Here is a 14,606-nt window from a genome sequence, read left to right on the forward strand (position 1 = left end):
CATCAACCGGATGCGGCGATTATGATTTCCGTGCGAATATTGAAATCCAAGTCTGATTCAATTAGGAAACGGGATATGAGCATTATTTCTTTGTGATTGATTTTTCAAAAGCCAAACAAATAGTTTACAGTAAATAATTAATATTTAGTTACATGAATAAACTTTGTAAAAAATATTTGTATTTATATTAATACGGTATGCGTGCTATTTTCACATGTTCACAACATTATGAATTTATGATGATTGCATATAAACATTTTCATTGTTTAGGATAATGTCAGTTCAACTTAATTGCGCTTTCATTGAGTATGAAACTGACTAAATTGTTTTTTGTCAAATTATGGGGCTTTTATTTCATGGGGAAAAATCGAATCGTAACTGCGAATGAATTTATTCTACCACAGACAAACAATGAAGAGATGGCGGATAATCTCGACTGTTTACAAAGTGTTCTTAGCGTCGTGAAGATGCGTTTTACTCTTTTGTGTTACGCTACTTCTGGTTACATCGACTCGTACGTAGAAAGTCTTATTGCAATTACACATCTTCGACAAATCATAAGTGTGGAACCAGATCAAAACATTGCGATAGATTCAGTCGATCGTATTGATTACGCTATTTTCGTAACTGACAGTTTTTCACTACTCGAAGATTTCTTTTTAAACTGGCATCGCTCGTCGAATTTCAACGCAAACTGCCACTTTTTTATTGTTTACGTTGGGAGTAAAGATATGAATGATATAATGGCGGTGGCCTGGCATTGGTATTCATACAACGTTGTTATGTTTGATAAGTATTTAAACTTTTACGTACCAAATAGATTTTCAGCGAGTAATTGTGAATTAACCACAATACGAATGCTACCAAGGTGTAACACGCGTGATATAGCAATGCATAGATTAATGCACGAAAACTTTATGAATTATCATGGCTGCCCTGTTAAAATCTTACCGTTAACGTATGTTCCTTATGTTATTGATGTGCACAGAACAGTAAAACCTGGTATTGAAGTGGAAGTGATCGAATTGATTGCGAAACAGATGAATTTCAAAACGCAATATTTAAAAACCTCGCATTTGACTTGGGGTCACATTTATAAAAATGGTACGATGACATTGATGTACAAAGATATGCTGGAAAGAAAAGCTGATTTTATGATAGGTATGGTGATTCCAGCAGATTATATGACGAAGTATTTTGATTTATCCGTGAGATTCTTTCCGAATGAGTTCAGATTTTACACTCCAAAAGCACAACTTCTACCGCCATGGTTAAACATGGCGGCTGTGTTCACTCTAGACACATGGGTGTCTTTAATTGTTTCATTTGTGGTATATTCAATAATTGTGTTTGGTTTCCAAAAACTACAAGCGTTTAAAAACTCAAAGGAAATCAAAGCGAGTGAAAGTTTATCAATGAACTTTATGAATGTTTTTCGGTTGACTATTCAACATACAATACGCATGCCCAATGTGACTATCAATCGCATCCTGTATATGTCCTGGATGTTGGTTGCTTTCATATTTTCCGCTTGCTATGTAAACACTTTGCTTTCATTTCTCCTGCGGGCAATCAGCGAGCATCAAATTGACTCATACGAGGATATTGTGAAGAGTGGTTTTACTATTGCTGGAAATAGTATTTTTAAAGAATCCTTTTCGGAGAGTTATGGCGATCCGTATGTGAGTCATATTTATCGTGTGTGGAATTTAACTGAACTAAAAGACGCAGGGTTTGTGTTGAGGCAAGTTGCGTATGGGAGAAATGCGATAATGATGACGAACCATCGACGTGTTTCTTATTTTATGAGGGAACAAAAAAGTTTCACTAAAGATGGCATTCCGGTGATGCACATTATGGAACCAAGTTTATCTTTGTCAGCGGCCATATTGCTGCAGAAGGGACATCCGTTGAAAACAGGGATTGATTTGTATATTATACGGTTTCGTGAGAGTGGAATCTTGAGTAAACTTGATCGCGATTCGAGCTTGGGGAATTTAAAAGTGAATGTTGAGGCGACTTATGCCCCGCTTGGGATGGAACATGTTTTGGGGGAGATTTACGTTTATTTATTCGGCGTTGTTTTAAGTTCTATTGTGATGTTGTTTGAAGTTTTATATAAATTTAAATGTAAACGTCGACATGTTCTAATACATTTTATTAAATAAATGTATTGTGTTACCACTGTCTTTTCTGATTCATATCACGATAAAAACACGATAAAATATCGACGTGTAGTTCAACACAGGGCCACAATTTACACTTTTAAGATAAACGTGCAAACATAAACAAACACAGAGATAACCAATGACTTTGGCACTAAGTCTTCATTGTCCGTTTGTCGTTTCGGCGTGTCGGTTATATTTGGTATAGTGCCGCAACTTGTAATAATCAAAACTGTTTGATTTGCGTTTTAATGATTCCATGACACGTTTTTACTCGTATATTGTATTTTTATAGTACGACATGTTTCGCGAATTACGCTTTTCAATTAACCGATTGGAAGACAATAAAGTGATTGAAGTGATGGAAAATGGATTGAAGGCATTTCAATAATCAAATATTCAAAGAGAGGACAACAGGGAAAAACTTTTAATTGGGGTGAGGTCGATACTGGTCTACAAGGTAAGTGGAAAACGATACAATAATGAGAAATGAATCGCTGCATCTTTGTGTTATTGTGTGTTATTGCTCTGTGGCTGCTTATACTCCGATGAGACAATGTTTTGTGGCCCACGTGTTGTACGTTGTACCACATACATTTCGCGGTGCTCATATGTTCAAACTGTTAAAATAACAAAATAATGATTTCTTTGAAGAAAATTATTACTGTAATTAATTTTTTACAAGGCTATCTATAAAACTTTTATTTTACTTTTTGAGTTATTTATAAAAATGTATTTTGTGTTATTGTGGTTTTACATAAAATAAATAATAAATAAGTATATCTAATAAAAGTTCGCTCCAAACATGTTCAATGTCTCATTTGGAGACATTCGATTGTTGAATAACTTGGAACAATTGTTAATACGAAACAAAAAAATATATAAATATGGCTTTAATTTTAATATTATTATATTTAACAAAACAATACTGTCTGCTACAAGGAAATAAAAAAAAAACGCAATAACAACAAAGCGATGGCTATCCACAGACTTGTTTACTACACTGCATTATAACACGTGAATTCATTAATTAGTCATGTTCATTATGGGTTCTCACCTTCCACAACAGCTCATATTTAGTATAATTTGAAACACTGCTTCACGATGAAGCTCACAACATTGATAGTTTCAATAAGTTGCTTAAACTTTGCTGTCGCTACAAACGAATTACTCGTACCAAACACAAACGATGAACAAATGGCGGATAACCTCGCCTGTTTGGAAAATGTCCTTGATGCATCCAATATGCATTTTGCTCTTCTGGGCTACGCCACTGCCGGTTACCTAGATACTTACGTCGAACGTTTATTCTCCATCACAGATGTTCGACAAGTAATTACATTAGAAAACAATCAAAAACTTGTGTTAGATTCAAACGATCGCATTGAATACGCCATTTTTGTGACGGATAGAGTGTCACTTCTTCATGGATTTTTCGAAAAATGGCACCGCTCGTCATATTTCAACTCAAATTGTAAGTTTTTCATCATTTACATTGGCGTTCGTGAAATAAACGATATCATGGCGGCCGCTTGGTCTTGGTACTCATACTACGTGGTCATGTTCGATAAATATTTAAACTTTTACGTACCGAAGAAATTCTCAGCGAAAAACTGTGAATTGACAACTGTAAAAATGTTACCGCGTTGCGACAAACACGACATACAAAAAATGATGAAATTAATGAATCAGGATTTCATGAACTATCATGGCTGTCCTGTGGACATCCTGGCATTAAAATACGTGCCTTATGTTATTGATACAGACAGTAAAACAAAACCAGGGATAGAAATAGATGTGATTGAATTAGTTGGAAAGCATTTAAATTTTACTACAAGATACGTGAATAATTCGTATACGACTTGGGGCGACATCTACAAAAATGGCACCATGACTTTGATGTATAAAGACATGCTGGATAGAAAAGCAGAGATTATGTTAGGAATGGTAATTCCCACAGAAGCAATCACAATTTATTTTGACGTATCTGTTAAGTTTTTGCATAATAAGTTTCGATTCTATGTGCCTTTGGCACAAGAATTGCCACCGTGGAGAAACATGTGCGCCATCTTTACTCTGGACACATGGTTGATCTTAATTTTTGCTTATATTAAATTTACCATCATTTTATACATATTTCAAAAGTTACAGTTGTTTAAAAACAGTCGAGAAATCATTGATAATCAAAGTGTTATCATGAATATTTTAAACTCTTTCTGTTTGACTATTCATCAACCAATTGCAATGCCCGAGGTCACAATAAATCGAATCCTATTTATGTCTTGGATTCTTGTGGCATTTATATTTACATCTGGTTTTGAAAATATTTTGCTTTCTTACCTCGTGCGAGCAACCACAGAGCATCAAATTCAAACATATAAAGATATTGCTGAAAGTGGTTATACAATCACTGGTAACAGCGTTGCCAAAGAATCTTTTGCGGAAAGTTACGGTGATCCTTACATTAGTTACATTTACCAAGCTTGGGACATGACTGCCCTGGGAGATGCTACTAATGTCATGGATAGAGTTGCCTACGATCGCAATGTGATAATGATGACAAATCATCGACGAATTTCGTATTTTATGAAAGATGAAAAGCGGTTTGTTAGCAAAGAAGGCATACCAGAGTTGTACATGATGCCTCCGAGTTTTTCACTATCAGCAGTTATGTTAATGCAGAAAGGACATCCGTTGAAAACAGGAATTGATTTGTTGATCATTCGGTTTCGTGAGGGTGGCATATTTGACAGACTAAATCGTGATATTAGTTGGGATCACTTTTACGAATGTTGTGCAGACAACTTATAAACCACTTGGAATTGAACATGTTTTGGGAATGCTTTATATTTATATCATCGGTATCACGATCAGTTTTCTTGTATTTGTAGCCGAAAATGTATTTAAATTTCACGCGAGTGAATGTTTTTCAACGTAGTTTATAATAAATTATAATATGTATGGTGTTGTTCTTTTATCTATTATTTGGTCATTTAACTATTATCACAAATATCAATTGTGCTTTCTGTGCACGTACGTGTTCTACAGGGTTGTTTGACAAGGTTAATAACACAATGCATAACAATTTCCTGCTCTTGATATAATTTCATTTCCATGTTCAGTAGAATTCCATAAACTGCGACGCAATGAAGCAGAAAACATTACTTTTGCTTTCGGTTATTAGCAATACCGTATTGCCATTTCAACAAAATCAATACACCGTTTTAAATGAATTACTACTGCCTGAAATTATCAATGGTACAATAGCGGAAAACTTTGAATGTTTAAAAAGTGTTGTTAGTGTCGATAAAATGTACTCTACGCTTTTACTTTTCGCCGATTCGGAATCATTAGATTCATATATCGAAAGTTTACTTTCTATTATAAATATAAAACGTATTGTTACTATGCATCACAATCAGAGTACAGAGTTAAAGTTAATCACACGTATTGATTTCGCTATTTTCGTGACACACAGTTTAACACTACTCGAAGACTTCTTCTACAGTTATCATCGTTCGCAATATTTTAACGCCGATTGTAAATTTGTCATTATTTACATTGGTCCACGAGAAATGAACGATATTATATCAGCGGCTTGGCAGTGGCATTCGCACTACGTGATTATGTTTGATAAGGATTTATACTTTTATGTTCCAAAAAAGTTTTCGTCAATGAATTGTGAGTTAAAGACAATGCAAATGCTACCGAAGTGTAGCATAAATGATTTGCAAGCAATAAATGAACTAATGCGCGAAGATTTTATGAATTATCACGCATGCCCTGTTTATGTGCTTGCCTTAAAATATGCTCCGTATGTTATTGACATAAGCAGCAAATCAAAGTCGGGGATTGAAATTCATGTTTTTGAGCTGATTGCGAGAAAAATGAATTTTAGAATTAGATATGTAAAGAATCAGTATACAAAATGGGGCGAGGTTTATGAAAATGGTACGATGACATTGATGTACAAAGATTTACTAGAGAAAAAAGCGGATGTAATGTTTGGAATGGTGATTCCCACTCATCAAATGTCAAAATATTTCGACATGTCTGTAAAGTTCCTACCGAATGAGTTTCGATTCTATGTTCCACGAGCGCAGCGGAAACCAACATGGATGAATATCGCTTATGTGTTTACCTGGAATACATGGATAACCTTAATTCTTAGCTATTTTGCTTATTCCTTAATATTTTACATTTTCCAATGCTTACAGTCATTTAAAACCTGTCAAGAAATCAAGTCAAATAAAAGTTTACTCAAAAACTTAATGACTTATTACAGTGTGACTATTCAACAACCACTAGAAATGTCCAATGTTACCATAAATCGAATTTTGATTCTGACATGGACGCTGGCTGCTTTCGTGTTCACATCTTGCTACGTAAACGTGTTACTTTCTTTTCTTTTACGCGCGGTTTACGAACACCAGATACAAACTAACGAAGATATAGTTAAAAGTGGCTTTTCAATCAATGGCAATCGCATTGCGAGAGACGCTTTTCCGGAAATTATAATGATGCCGTCGGTGATCACATTTTCAATGTCTGGAACCTGACAGCACCTGGTGATGCCACCCTAATAATGGAAAAAGTTGCCTATGAACGTGACGCAGTGATGATGACGAACCATCGACGCGTTTTATACTTTATGCGTGACGAAAAGCGATTCATCAAAGATGGCGTCCCGGTAATGTACATGATGCCTTCACGACTTGCGCTATCCGGTGTTATATTAATGCAAAAGGGGCATCCTTTGAAAACAGGCATTGATCTGTACATCACACGGTTTCGTGAGTATGGAATTTTGCATAAACTAGATCGGGACTCGAGTTGGGATAATTTAGATTACATTTACGAAACGACCTATGAACCTCTTGGAATTAAACATGTTCTTGGGATCTTCTACATTTATTTAATAGCCATCAGCATAAGTTTGATTGTGTTTTGGATTGAACGTTTGTGTATTAAAGAGTTTTGGTACTGAAAGTATCATACAAGTTCCTCCAATAATCGACTTTCTTTGGGTCATAAATTCCCTGCGTTAAATTATTACCGATGTTTAGGACATTAAAAGCGTCATGACGTATTGGCAGCCATTGTTGATAGTCTAGCAATGAATCATTTGTGATAATCGGCATTCCAAAGATGGCGAAATTTGTCCACAGCGTTACCAACCGTTCAATTGCTATATCATTAGCACTACCAGGTTCAATCTTAGGCGTGGTGCTTTTTTTGAATAAGTATCCAAGTTCATCTCCATGACAAGCTCCTTTTAATCCTAAAGCATCTGGTGATCTTATTTTCGACCAATTCAAATCAGTATCCAGACTAAATTTGTAGAAATAAACATTGCTCCACTTGATTTGCTTTTCCACACATCGTATAATGTCAAAAATAAAACTGGAGTAACCCCATACTTCAATCCAAGTTTCAATATCTGAATAATTTTGTGTTGGGAAGAAATCTTGATCAATTTCCAACGCGGCAAACGATCTTTTCTTGTAATAATATGGAACGAATGTGTCGATGTCAAAATAGCGAGTTGTGTTCTTTAAATATTTGTAGACGTAGTAAATAAGGCCTTCTGCGTCCAGTAAACCGAAAATCACAGGGCGACGATGATATCTTCCTGTTTTGATGAGAGTCCATGGATTCTCAGACATAAAACTGTTAGGTCCAGGTTTTTCTATGACTAAACCAGCTGCCGTTATTTTATTTATAGTTAATCTCTGGAAATAGTAATATATATTAGTTAAAATATGTAAAATAACATTAAAAGACGAAATAAACTCACATAAACATCAATTTTCTCTTGTACATCCAATATTTCTTGTTCGGTCAAATTTCGTAAACCTTGCATTAATTTTGTTCCGTTCTTGGTGTCTAGACCCAATGCTTCGCCAATATATACTGCAGAATTATTCATTGACAATCCTCTTGTAAGAGCGGTGCCACTTTGTACAATCGCCCTATGAAATAGATCTACAAAAAGATTTACAATATTTTTTATGTACACAGAAGTACAAAATTAATACTTTCAGTTAATGGAGACAGTAACAAAGCATGCACTGACACTGCTCCAGCACTGTTTCCGAAAACGGTCACACTATTTTTGTCTCCACCAAAGTGTTCGATGTTCTCTTGTATCCATTGCAAAGCAAACACTTGATCTTTAAATCCGTTATTTGAAGTGATCTCATTTGAAATACTTGGATCATCAGGATACTCATAATTTAAGAAGCCTAAAATTCCTAATCTATAATTAAGAGTCACCAAGACAATGTCTTTTGTTAGTAGAAATTCAGGTCCAAGAGTTGTGTCAGGGTTGCTAGAACCACTTGTCAATGCACCCCCGTAGAAGTACACCATGACAGGATTTAATTCTTCTTTCTACAAAATTTATCAATTTAAGATAATGTCCTTTAGATTAAAGTAAATATAATTAACTCTATGAGTGAAAACATTTAAATATATGCAATCTTCAGTGCTGAAACCTTTGACATCTTGTAAACAATCTGGAGCAATTTGAGTTGCATCGAGTGTATCGTTCCATTGCTCTGGTTTTTGTAATGGCTGCAGATTAGAATTGATAAACAATTTATGTTTATTTTGAGGTGGTTTTCTTACTTTAAATCGTAAATCTCCAATCGGTTTCTTACCGTACGGTATTTTCTGAAACGCATAAAATGGATTCCCATTTTTGTCGTTCAGAATTTTTCCCCGTAGCTTCCCACTTGAAATTGTTACTAGTAAGGGATCAGTTTCATCACCCAGAGAAAAACTTATAACTTGCAATAAAACTAAATAAATTTCAATCACAAACAATATATTGGAGGACATATTAAAATGTTTATTCGGAACTTAAAGAATAACAAAACCTACTGCGTAGTAACCAAATAATAAATACTGCAATATCTGATAGGTTTTACCTGCATACCAATCAGTATTATTTATTGTGGTGTCAATAATAAATATTGCAATATCTGATAGGTTGTACATGCCAAAGTTTATGCATGAACAAAGCATGAACGGTCGATGTTTAATGAAGCAATATAGTTCGATTGATTACATATTATGCATTTATTCAGCGCATTGTATTCATAATTACATTCCCTGCTCGTGTTATTCGGCCTTTACAGTTGGAACAACATTGTCAGGTGAATATTGTTCGTATTGTTCAGGACTCACTTGTAAATATTCATCAACGGGTACGAATGAAGCACCTCCGAAATAATCCAGAACACAAACTTGTTCAATGTCAATTTTTGCTAGATAAAACTTATGAACTGTAACAATAATTATAGCTTCAAATAGTATAACTTCATTATATTAATATATATATATATAAATTACCTTTTTCCCAAGACGCCATCACAGGATGCTTGGTGATTAACGCAGTGTGAGCAAAACGAAATTCGTCGGTTCCGATTGGTATCTAAAAAATTAATTAATTGTTTGTACTGATTTAATTTGGAATTTTGCGTTGAATATTAATACCTGTAATAGTTTTCCTGTGATTATAAGGCGGCCACATCTTGGATCTTGAGGATCGTATTCCTTTTTAGAGCAGTAAGCAACTTCAGCTAAACTTGCCAACACAGTTACTCGATTATCTACCTAGAAATAACAATTTTTTGCATTTTTGTTTTGTCATTGTGATACAAAAAAATTACTTTAACGTCTCTGCCACTCAAGTCCAAATCAGTCATCAACAAATACGGAATTCCAGTACCATTTTTCGCTGGGCCATCAGCAACTGATTTCAAATTGACAAATGGATAACTTTTAATTTGGTCTAATGTGGAAATTGTTGCAATGGATATCCAGTCTATTTAAAGTTGTCAAAAGCTGTATTAATTCGGTTTAAATTACGTGCCTACTATTTTTCTTACCAACATTGTGGATAATATACCTTCCCATTTTAGCCTTTTCCGATGGTTTTGGTATACTTGTTCCTTGGGAAACCATCAACGCCACAAGAAAAATGCTTATTGCGTTGTATTTATGCATATTGCTAGTTTTATGCAAATTATTGCCAAATTTCAGTAATATTTAAAACGTCTAGTTTACTGCGAATATATAGTTGTTTCTGCTGTGTCTCGTGACATTATGACCAGAAAAAACAATTGTGTTTATGTTGACCATCAGGCCACATGAATAATCATATAAACGAAGTTGATTCATAAACATCTATCAAAGCATTACTCTCAAAGGTCAATCTATTCAAGCACTGTGTCAGCAATAATCCAACTTGAACCACAACAAACTTATTATCATTGTTTTTAAAAAGACATTCACAACCGCAATTCTGCGTTGATATTTCTGGAACAAAACAAAACAAACTGATAAAATTTAATCCACTTACTCACTGAAAGAGTCACTAAATATTTATATGCCAAATCATCTCACAATATAACGAAACATATTGCAGTTCTGTAATTTTCAGAAATCTTAAGTTTAATTTTATTAAAGAAATATAAAATATAAAGAATTAAAACAATTTGCCGGTACATATACTGTTAACATATTCATTTAATGGTCGACCATTTGCCTCCACAGTAATAGCATTGTCGTTTTGAAACCAGCTACCAAGTGAATCCAATGAAGCATGCAGTTTTAGAGTAGAATTCGCCTCATTTGTAGTCGCGTAAATTCTTATTGAGCCTTAAATTACAAGATTAAAACAAATAATCAATCTATATTATAAACTACGACCCACCTTTGATTCTAGATGAACCAATCAGACGCAAAAATAACAAGTACAATGGTATTGCCGATAACATATTTGCTATTCGAAACATTACTTTGCAAACTAGTAGCACCACAATCCTAAACTAAAATTAAAAATTAGTGCTTGCTGAAAATATAAATACACCTTCATATTACCAATGTAAAGACGATGTAGTACATAAACGTTGTTGGCAATAAAAATAACAATACTGTAAAGCCCAATGTTCCAACAAACAACTGATTATGTGAATACTGGAACGAATCCACTCGGTTTTTTAAGGGATTGTGTTTTCTTCCAATAAATAGTCTCCATAGTGATGTAATTGCATACATTTGTACTCTATAAAGCCTACAATTTAACAGATTTATTAATTTAGAAGTACCTAAATGCTTTAGATGTTACCTTGCTGCATAAACATAAATGCAGTACACATGAAAAGTAAGAAACATAATCACGTCAGCACATAGAGCAATCTGATAGCTCAATCCCAATGAACCCAAAATAACAAATCCATACAGAATACTGGATGATACAATCACAATGCTTTCAATAAATGCTTTCCACAGTGAGATGTGATAGAAGAAGAATATGCCAAGAGTATGATTCAAGGCACAGTTAAGCTTTAGTCCGGCAGGTGATCCCATTAATATTTCCAGTAAGTTTTTCAACTCATCAATAACATACTACAAGTTTAAATGAACATATGCTATATTTATGAGTTTGAGTTGAATTACCTTTGTGGAATGTAAAATTGTCTCCCAAATGTTTGATTTATGTTCCAAGACAAAGTAAAGGGCAATGACACCCAAAATAAAGTCAAATACTTTTGCAGAGAGCAAGTTTTTGGTAATAATGGCTTTTTTCTTATTTTCTTGTTGGCAATTGGTGGAAAATGCTGACATTTCTGATGTGAAATGTGTGTACCAATGAAGTCTCTGTAGGAATGAATGTAACCACTGTAACTTCTAAAAAATATGCACAAGTTAAATTATGAAGCTGTTGAATAAATTTACAGCAAATTTTAATATACCTCAGATTTAAGGATAAAGTGTAAATTTATATAATGAAACAGAGTTTCATATACACAAGATGAATTTCTTGTTTGTAATTTTTCATCATGATCATTTCCAATATATTCATGTAGAATATTAATGCAGTTTCTGTTTGTTTTTTCATTATTGGAATAAACATTGCCAAGAGTAACACTTTCCTTAAAAAGATTATCATCATAAGATAAACATGATATTAATGGTTCATCATCTGCTGATTGTACTGGTATACTCTCATTGTGTATTAAATTTTCTTCAGAAATACTTGATAACTTTAAACTGAAGCCATTTTTGTATACATTTGCATGAGTTGTCTCTCTTTTCTCTATGTTTGGCTTGCATATAAAACATATATCTAAAACCTTGTTTGCTTCTTGATTTCGTATTAATTTACCACCTATTGGATTGGGTTTATTTGATAACAAAAGGATAATTTCTTTCTTTTTGTGCATTTTGTTCGTCGCACTATACTCATTTGTTTGTTTTTATCAGGAGCACACATTGATAAAAACAGCTGGAATGTTGAGGTTATTGAGCATAAATTTTAGTTTTAATGTAATAACTATTTATTCTGTGTTTGTACTGCATATTATTATTTTGTTATAAACATTTACAATCAATCTTAATGTAAATGATAGCTAAAGAATCAGTAGTTATCATTTCAAAAGTAAACTAAGAAGCATTAGTGAGAACAATCACTACTAGATGTCGCTAGTGGTACTACATCGAGCATTTTAATCAAGTAAATACTTCGAGCAACATTTTAACTTATTTCTGTCAACTGCCTGAGTTCATTCTCGTCTTGCGTTTGTTTTAATACCATAAAATACGAGAATGAGCCTTTCACCAGCTAAAACAACATCGTGATTACATTGATTTTCTGATTCTGATGATTTTATGTATTAAAATACCATCATTAACGTAGGCATGCTTAAAGGAACAAACTTTCCTGCCGTAATATACACTGGCTGTTGGGCACGTGTTATAATCATTTGCACCGCAAATGTTATGATTTTTGATGAACCGATCCAATCGATCTCGGCCGCGGCCTGCGCTATCTTCTCTGATTCATCGCTCAACTCATTTCCCCAATAACAATAGGAACCAATTTGGCAAGCAATACACCACCAATAAAAGAAAAAGTGAAAGAATTCCACGCTGCCTATTGGTTCTAGCGAGGCGAAAAACAGAATGAAACACATTAGAAGTACGCTGAACAAGAAAATGAATAAAATCATTAAACTGCATAGACTTTCCATTTCTTCAGCCAGGTTCAGAACGTCTAAATGATGTTTGATGTAGCTTCGCATCAGTACCTCCATGTTTTTATTCACGATTGTTTCATTATCGCGATCAGCTCCTGCTTGTTGTTTAGCTCGCGATTTTAATGTTCTACGAGAATTCATGCGTAGAAAGTTAATGAACATGTTTAAAATGGATAAATTGGATGATTGGATTGATTATTATATCTCGTGATAAATATTTTTACCTTAGACTATTTGCCATGATTCTAAATTGTATTCCAATGTGAGCCGTAATGGCACTCATCAATAAATACGAAGTGAGCGTGATATACGCAAACGCAATTATTTCAAATAATTGATAAACCACTGAAATCTCAAAAATTGGCCATTCTTTCTGAAATGCTCCGATTGACATCGGTGCAAACGGCATTTCCCACTCGTCTCTTGGCTTTACAATACAGAAATACAAACACTCCAAGAAAATAGACGTGATAGTGATGAACAGAAATATTGAGAACACAATGTAGACTATTTCAGTTATTAGAACAGTTTCTCGAATCCAACGTGATTCAGATGAGCCACTTCGAGATGCGTCAGGAGCAAACGGAGGATTATGAAGAGAAGTCATTATTTTTCCGATTTTTTTACGATTAATATACATAAGCATCAGTTCAATGGTACCTTAAAATATATCTAGAAGTAAAGTTATGATAATTATTTAGAAAAGTTACCCATTGCATGAGTAATTGCATAATTAGCGACGTTGATTGTTGGTTTACTAAACTTTTCCAAATTAAATTGAACAAACAATTCGTAGATTTCCAAGCCAAGGAAAATCACCACCATATTGAAAAGTGACACCAACGAGAAAACTCTGTAACCCACAGTTTCATCTCTGAGCATTTCAATACCCAAATATCTTAAAATTGGTACCTATGAAATAAATATATTAAAAAAATAACATTTAATATAATTTCTTGAGTAAAACTAGTAATACTTCCATACGAAAATAATCTGATGGTAAATTAGGCTCTGTTAACTTTTTTATGAGGTTCCCCATCTTGGAAAGTTGTGAAATTAATTTCCAAAAAGATCTCGTCTTATATAAAGCCCACTTCAATTAAATAATTCAATACTTTAATAATATTTTATTTATATCGACGTGAATATGAACTACAACTTTTGTTGAGTAACATGTTTCGCTTTGAGGATATCGTCAGAAACTGTCAAGTTCCTGTCAAGTTTCTCAACGAAAATTGTAGTTCATATCCACGTATAAATAAAATATTATAAAAATGTAAACATGAATTACGTAGATTCGGAAAGGAAGACAAATTAAATAATTGAATAGTTTCATTACTAAACCTGTCAAAAGTTAGAAGTTAGCAGTAAATGATGCATTTATTGTATTCTA

The 14,606-nt window shown here is 33.7% G+C and overlaps 5 protein-coding genes across 6 annotated transcripts; 1 reads left to right on the forward strand and 4 right to left on the reverse strand.

The window, feature by feature from the left end:
- Nucleotides 1-372: 372 nt before the first annotated feature.
- Nucleotides 373-5,103, forward strand: LOC135790828 (uncharacterized). The gene is made up of 3 exons (XM_065301109.1): nucleotides 373-2,096; nucleotides 3,276-4,896; nucleotides 4,937-5,103. The coding sequence occupies exons 1-3, from the start codon at nucleotides 420-422 to the stop codon at nucleotides 5,101-5,103; spliced, it is 3,465 nt and encodes a 1,154-aa protein (XP_065157181.1). The 5' UTR covers nucleotides 373-419.
- Nucleotides 5,104-7,057: 1,954 nt separating this feature from the next.
- Nucleotides 7,058-9,081, reverse strand: LOC135790183 (juvenile hormone esterase-like). The gene is made up of 5 exons (XM_065300258.1): nucleotides 8,796-9,081; nucleotides 8,616-8,741; nucleotides 8,204-8,558; nucleotides 7,963-8,150; nucleotides 7,058-7,897 (listed from the first exon to the last, which is right to left on the reverse strand). Exons 1-5 carry the CDS (start codon nucleotides 9,006-9,008, stop codon nucleotides 7,133-7,135), a joined length of 1,647 nt encoding a protein of 548 aa, XP_065156330.1. The 5' UTR covers nucleotides 9,009-9,081; the 3' UTR covers nucleotides 7,058-7,132.
- A 143-nt stretch (nucleotides 9,082-9,224) lies between these two features.
- Nucleotides 9,225-10,298, reverse strand: LOC135790188 (protein CREG1-like). The gene is made up of 5 exons (XM_065300264.1): nucleotides 10,061-10,298; nucleotides 9,842-9,996; nucleotides 9,666-9,785; nucleotides 9,522-9,603; nucleotides 9,225-9,454 (listed from the first exon to the last, which is right to left on the reverse strand). The coding sequence occupies exons 1-5, from the start codon at nucleotides 10,176-10,178 to the stop codon at nucleotides 9,291-9,293; spliced, it is 639 nt and encodes a 212-aa protein (XP_065156336.1). The 5' UTR covers nucleotides 10,179-10,298; the 3' UTR covers nucleotides 9,225-9,290.
- Nucleotides 10,299-10,593: 295 nt separating this feature from the next.
- PIG-Q (phosphatidylinositol glycan anchor biosynthesis class Q) lies at nucleotides 10,594-12,544 on the reverse strand. The gene is made up of 6 exons (XM_065300260.1): nucleotides 11,930-12,544; nucleotides 11,634-11,864; nucleotides 11,302-11,582; nucleotides 11,055-11,247; nucleotides 10,888-11,002; nucleotides 10,594-10,832 (listed from the first exon to the last, which is right to left on the reverse strand). Exons 1-6 carry the CDS (start codon nucleotides 12,398-12,400, stop codon nucleotides 10,660-10,662), a joined length of 1,464 nt encoding a protein of 487 aa, XP_065156332.1. The 5' UTR covers nucleotides 12,401-12,544; the 3' UTR covers nucleotides 10,594-10,659.
- Nucleotides 11,936-14,389, reverse strand: LOC135790186 (odorant receptor 67a-like). Of its 2 annotated transcripts, none has more exons than XM_065300261.1 (5): nucleotides 14,190-14,389; nucleotides 13,924-14,125; nucleotides 13,438-13,873; nucleotides 12,860-13,340; nucleotides 11,936-12,798 (listed from the first exon to the last, which is right to left on the reverse strand). In XM_065300261.1, exons 1-5 carry the CDS (start codon nucleotides 14,250-14,252, stop codon nucleotides 12,712-12,714), a joined length of 1,269 nt encoding a protein of 422 aa, XP_065156333.1. In that variant the 5' UTR covers nucleotides 14,253-14,389; the 3' UTR covers nucleotides 11,936-12,711. The 2 variants fall into 2 exon arrangements, with proteins under 2 accessions (XP_065156333.1, XP_065156334.1); XM_065300262.1 differs by having other exon boundaries at nucleotides 13,924-14,066; nucleotides 14,198-14,254.
- Between the last annotated feature and the right edge of the window lie 217 nt (nucleotides 14,390-14,606).

The sequence above is a fragment of the Atheta coriaria genome, unplaced genomic scaffold (assembly GCF_025399875.1).
Source record: "Atheta coriaria isolate IRGN ID8LTWV9N9 unplaced genomic scaffold, Caltech_Dcor_3.1 hic_scaffold_4_pilon, whole genome shotgun sequence".
NCBI classification, from domain to species: domain Eukaryota; kingdom Metazoa; phylum Arthropoda; class Insecta; order Coleoptera; family Staphylinidae; genus Dalotia; species Dalotia coriaria.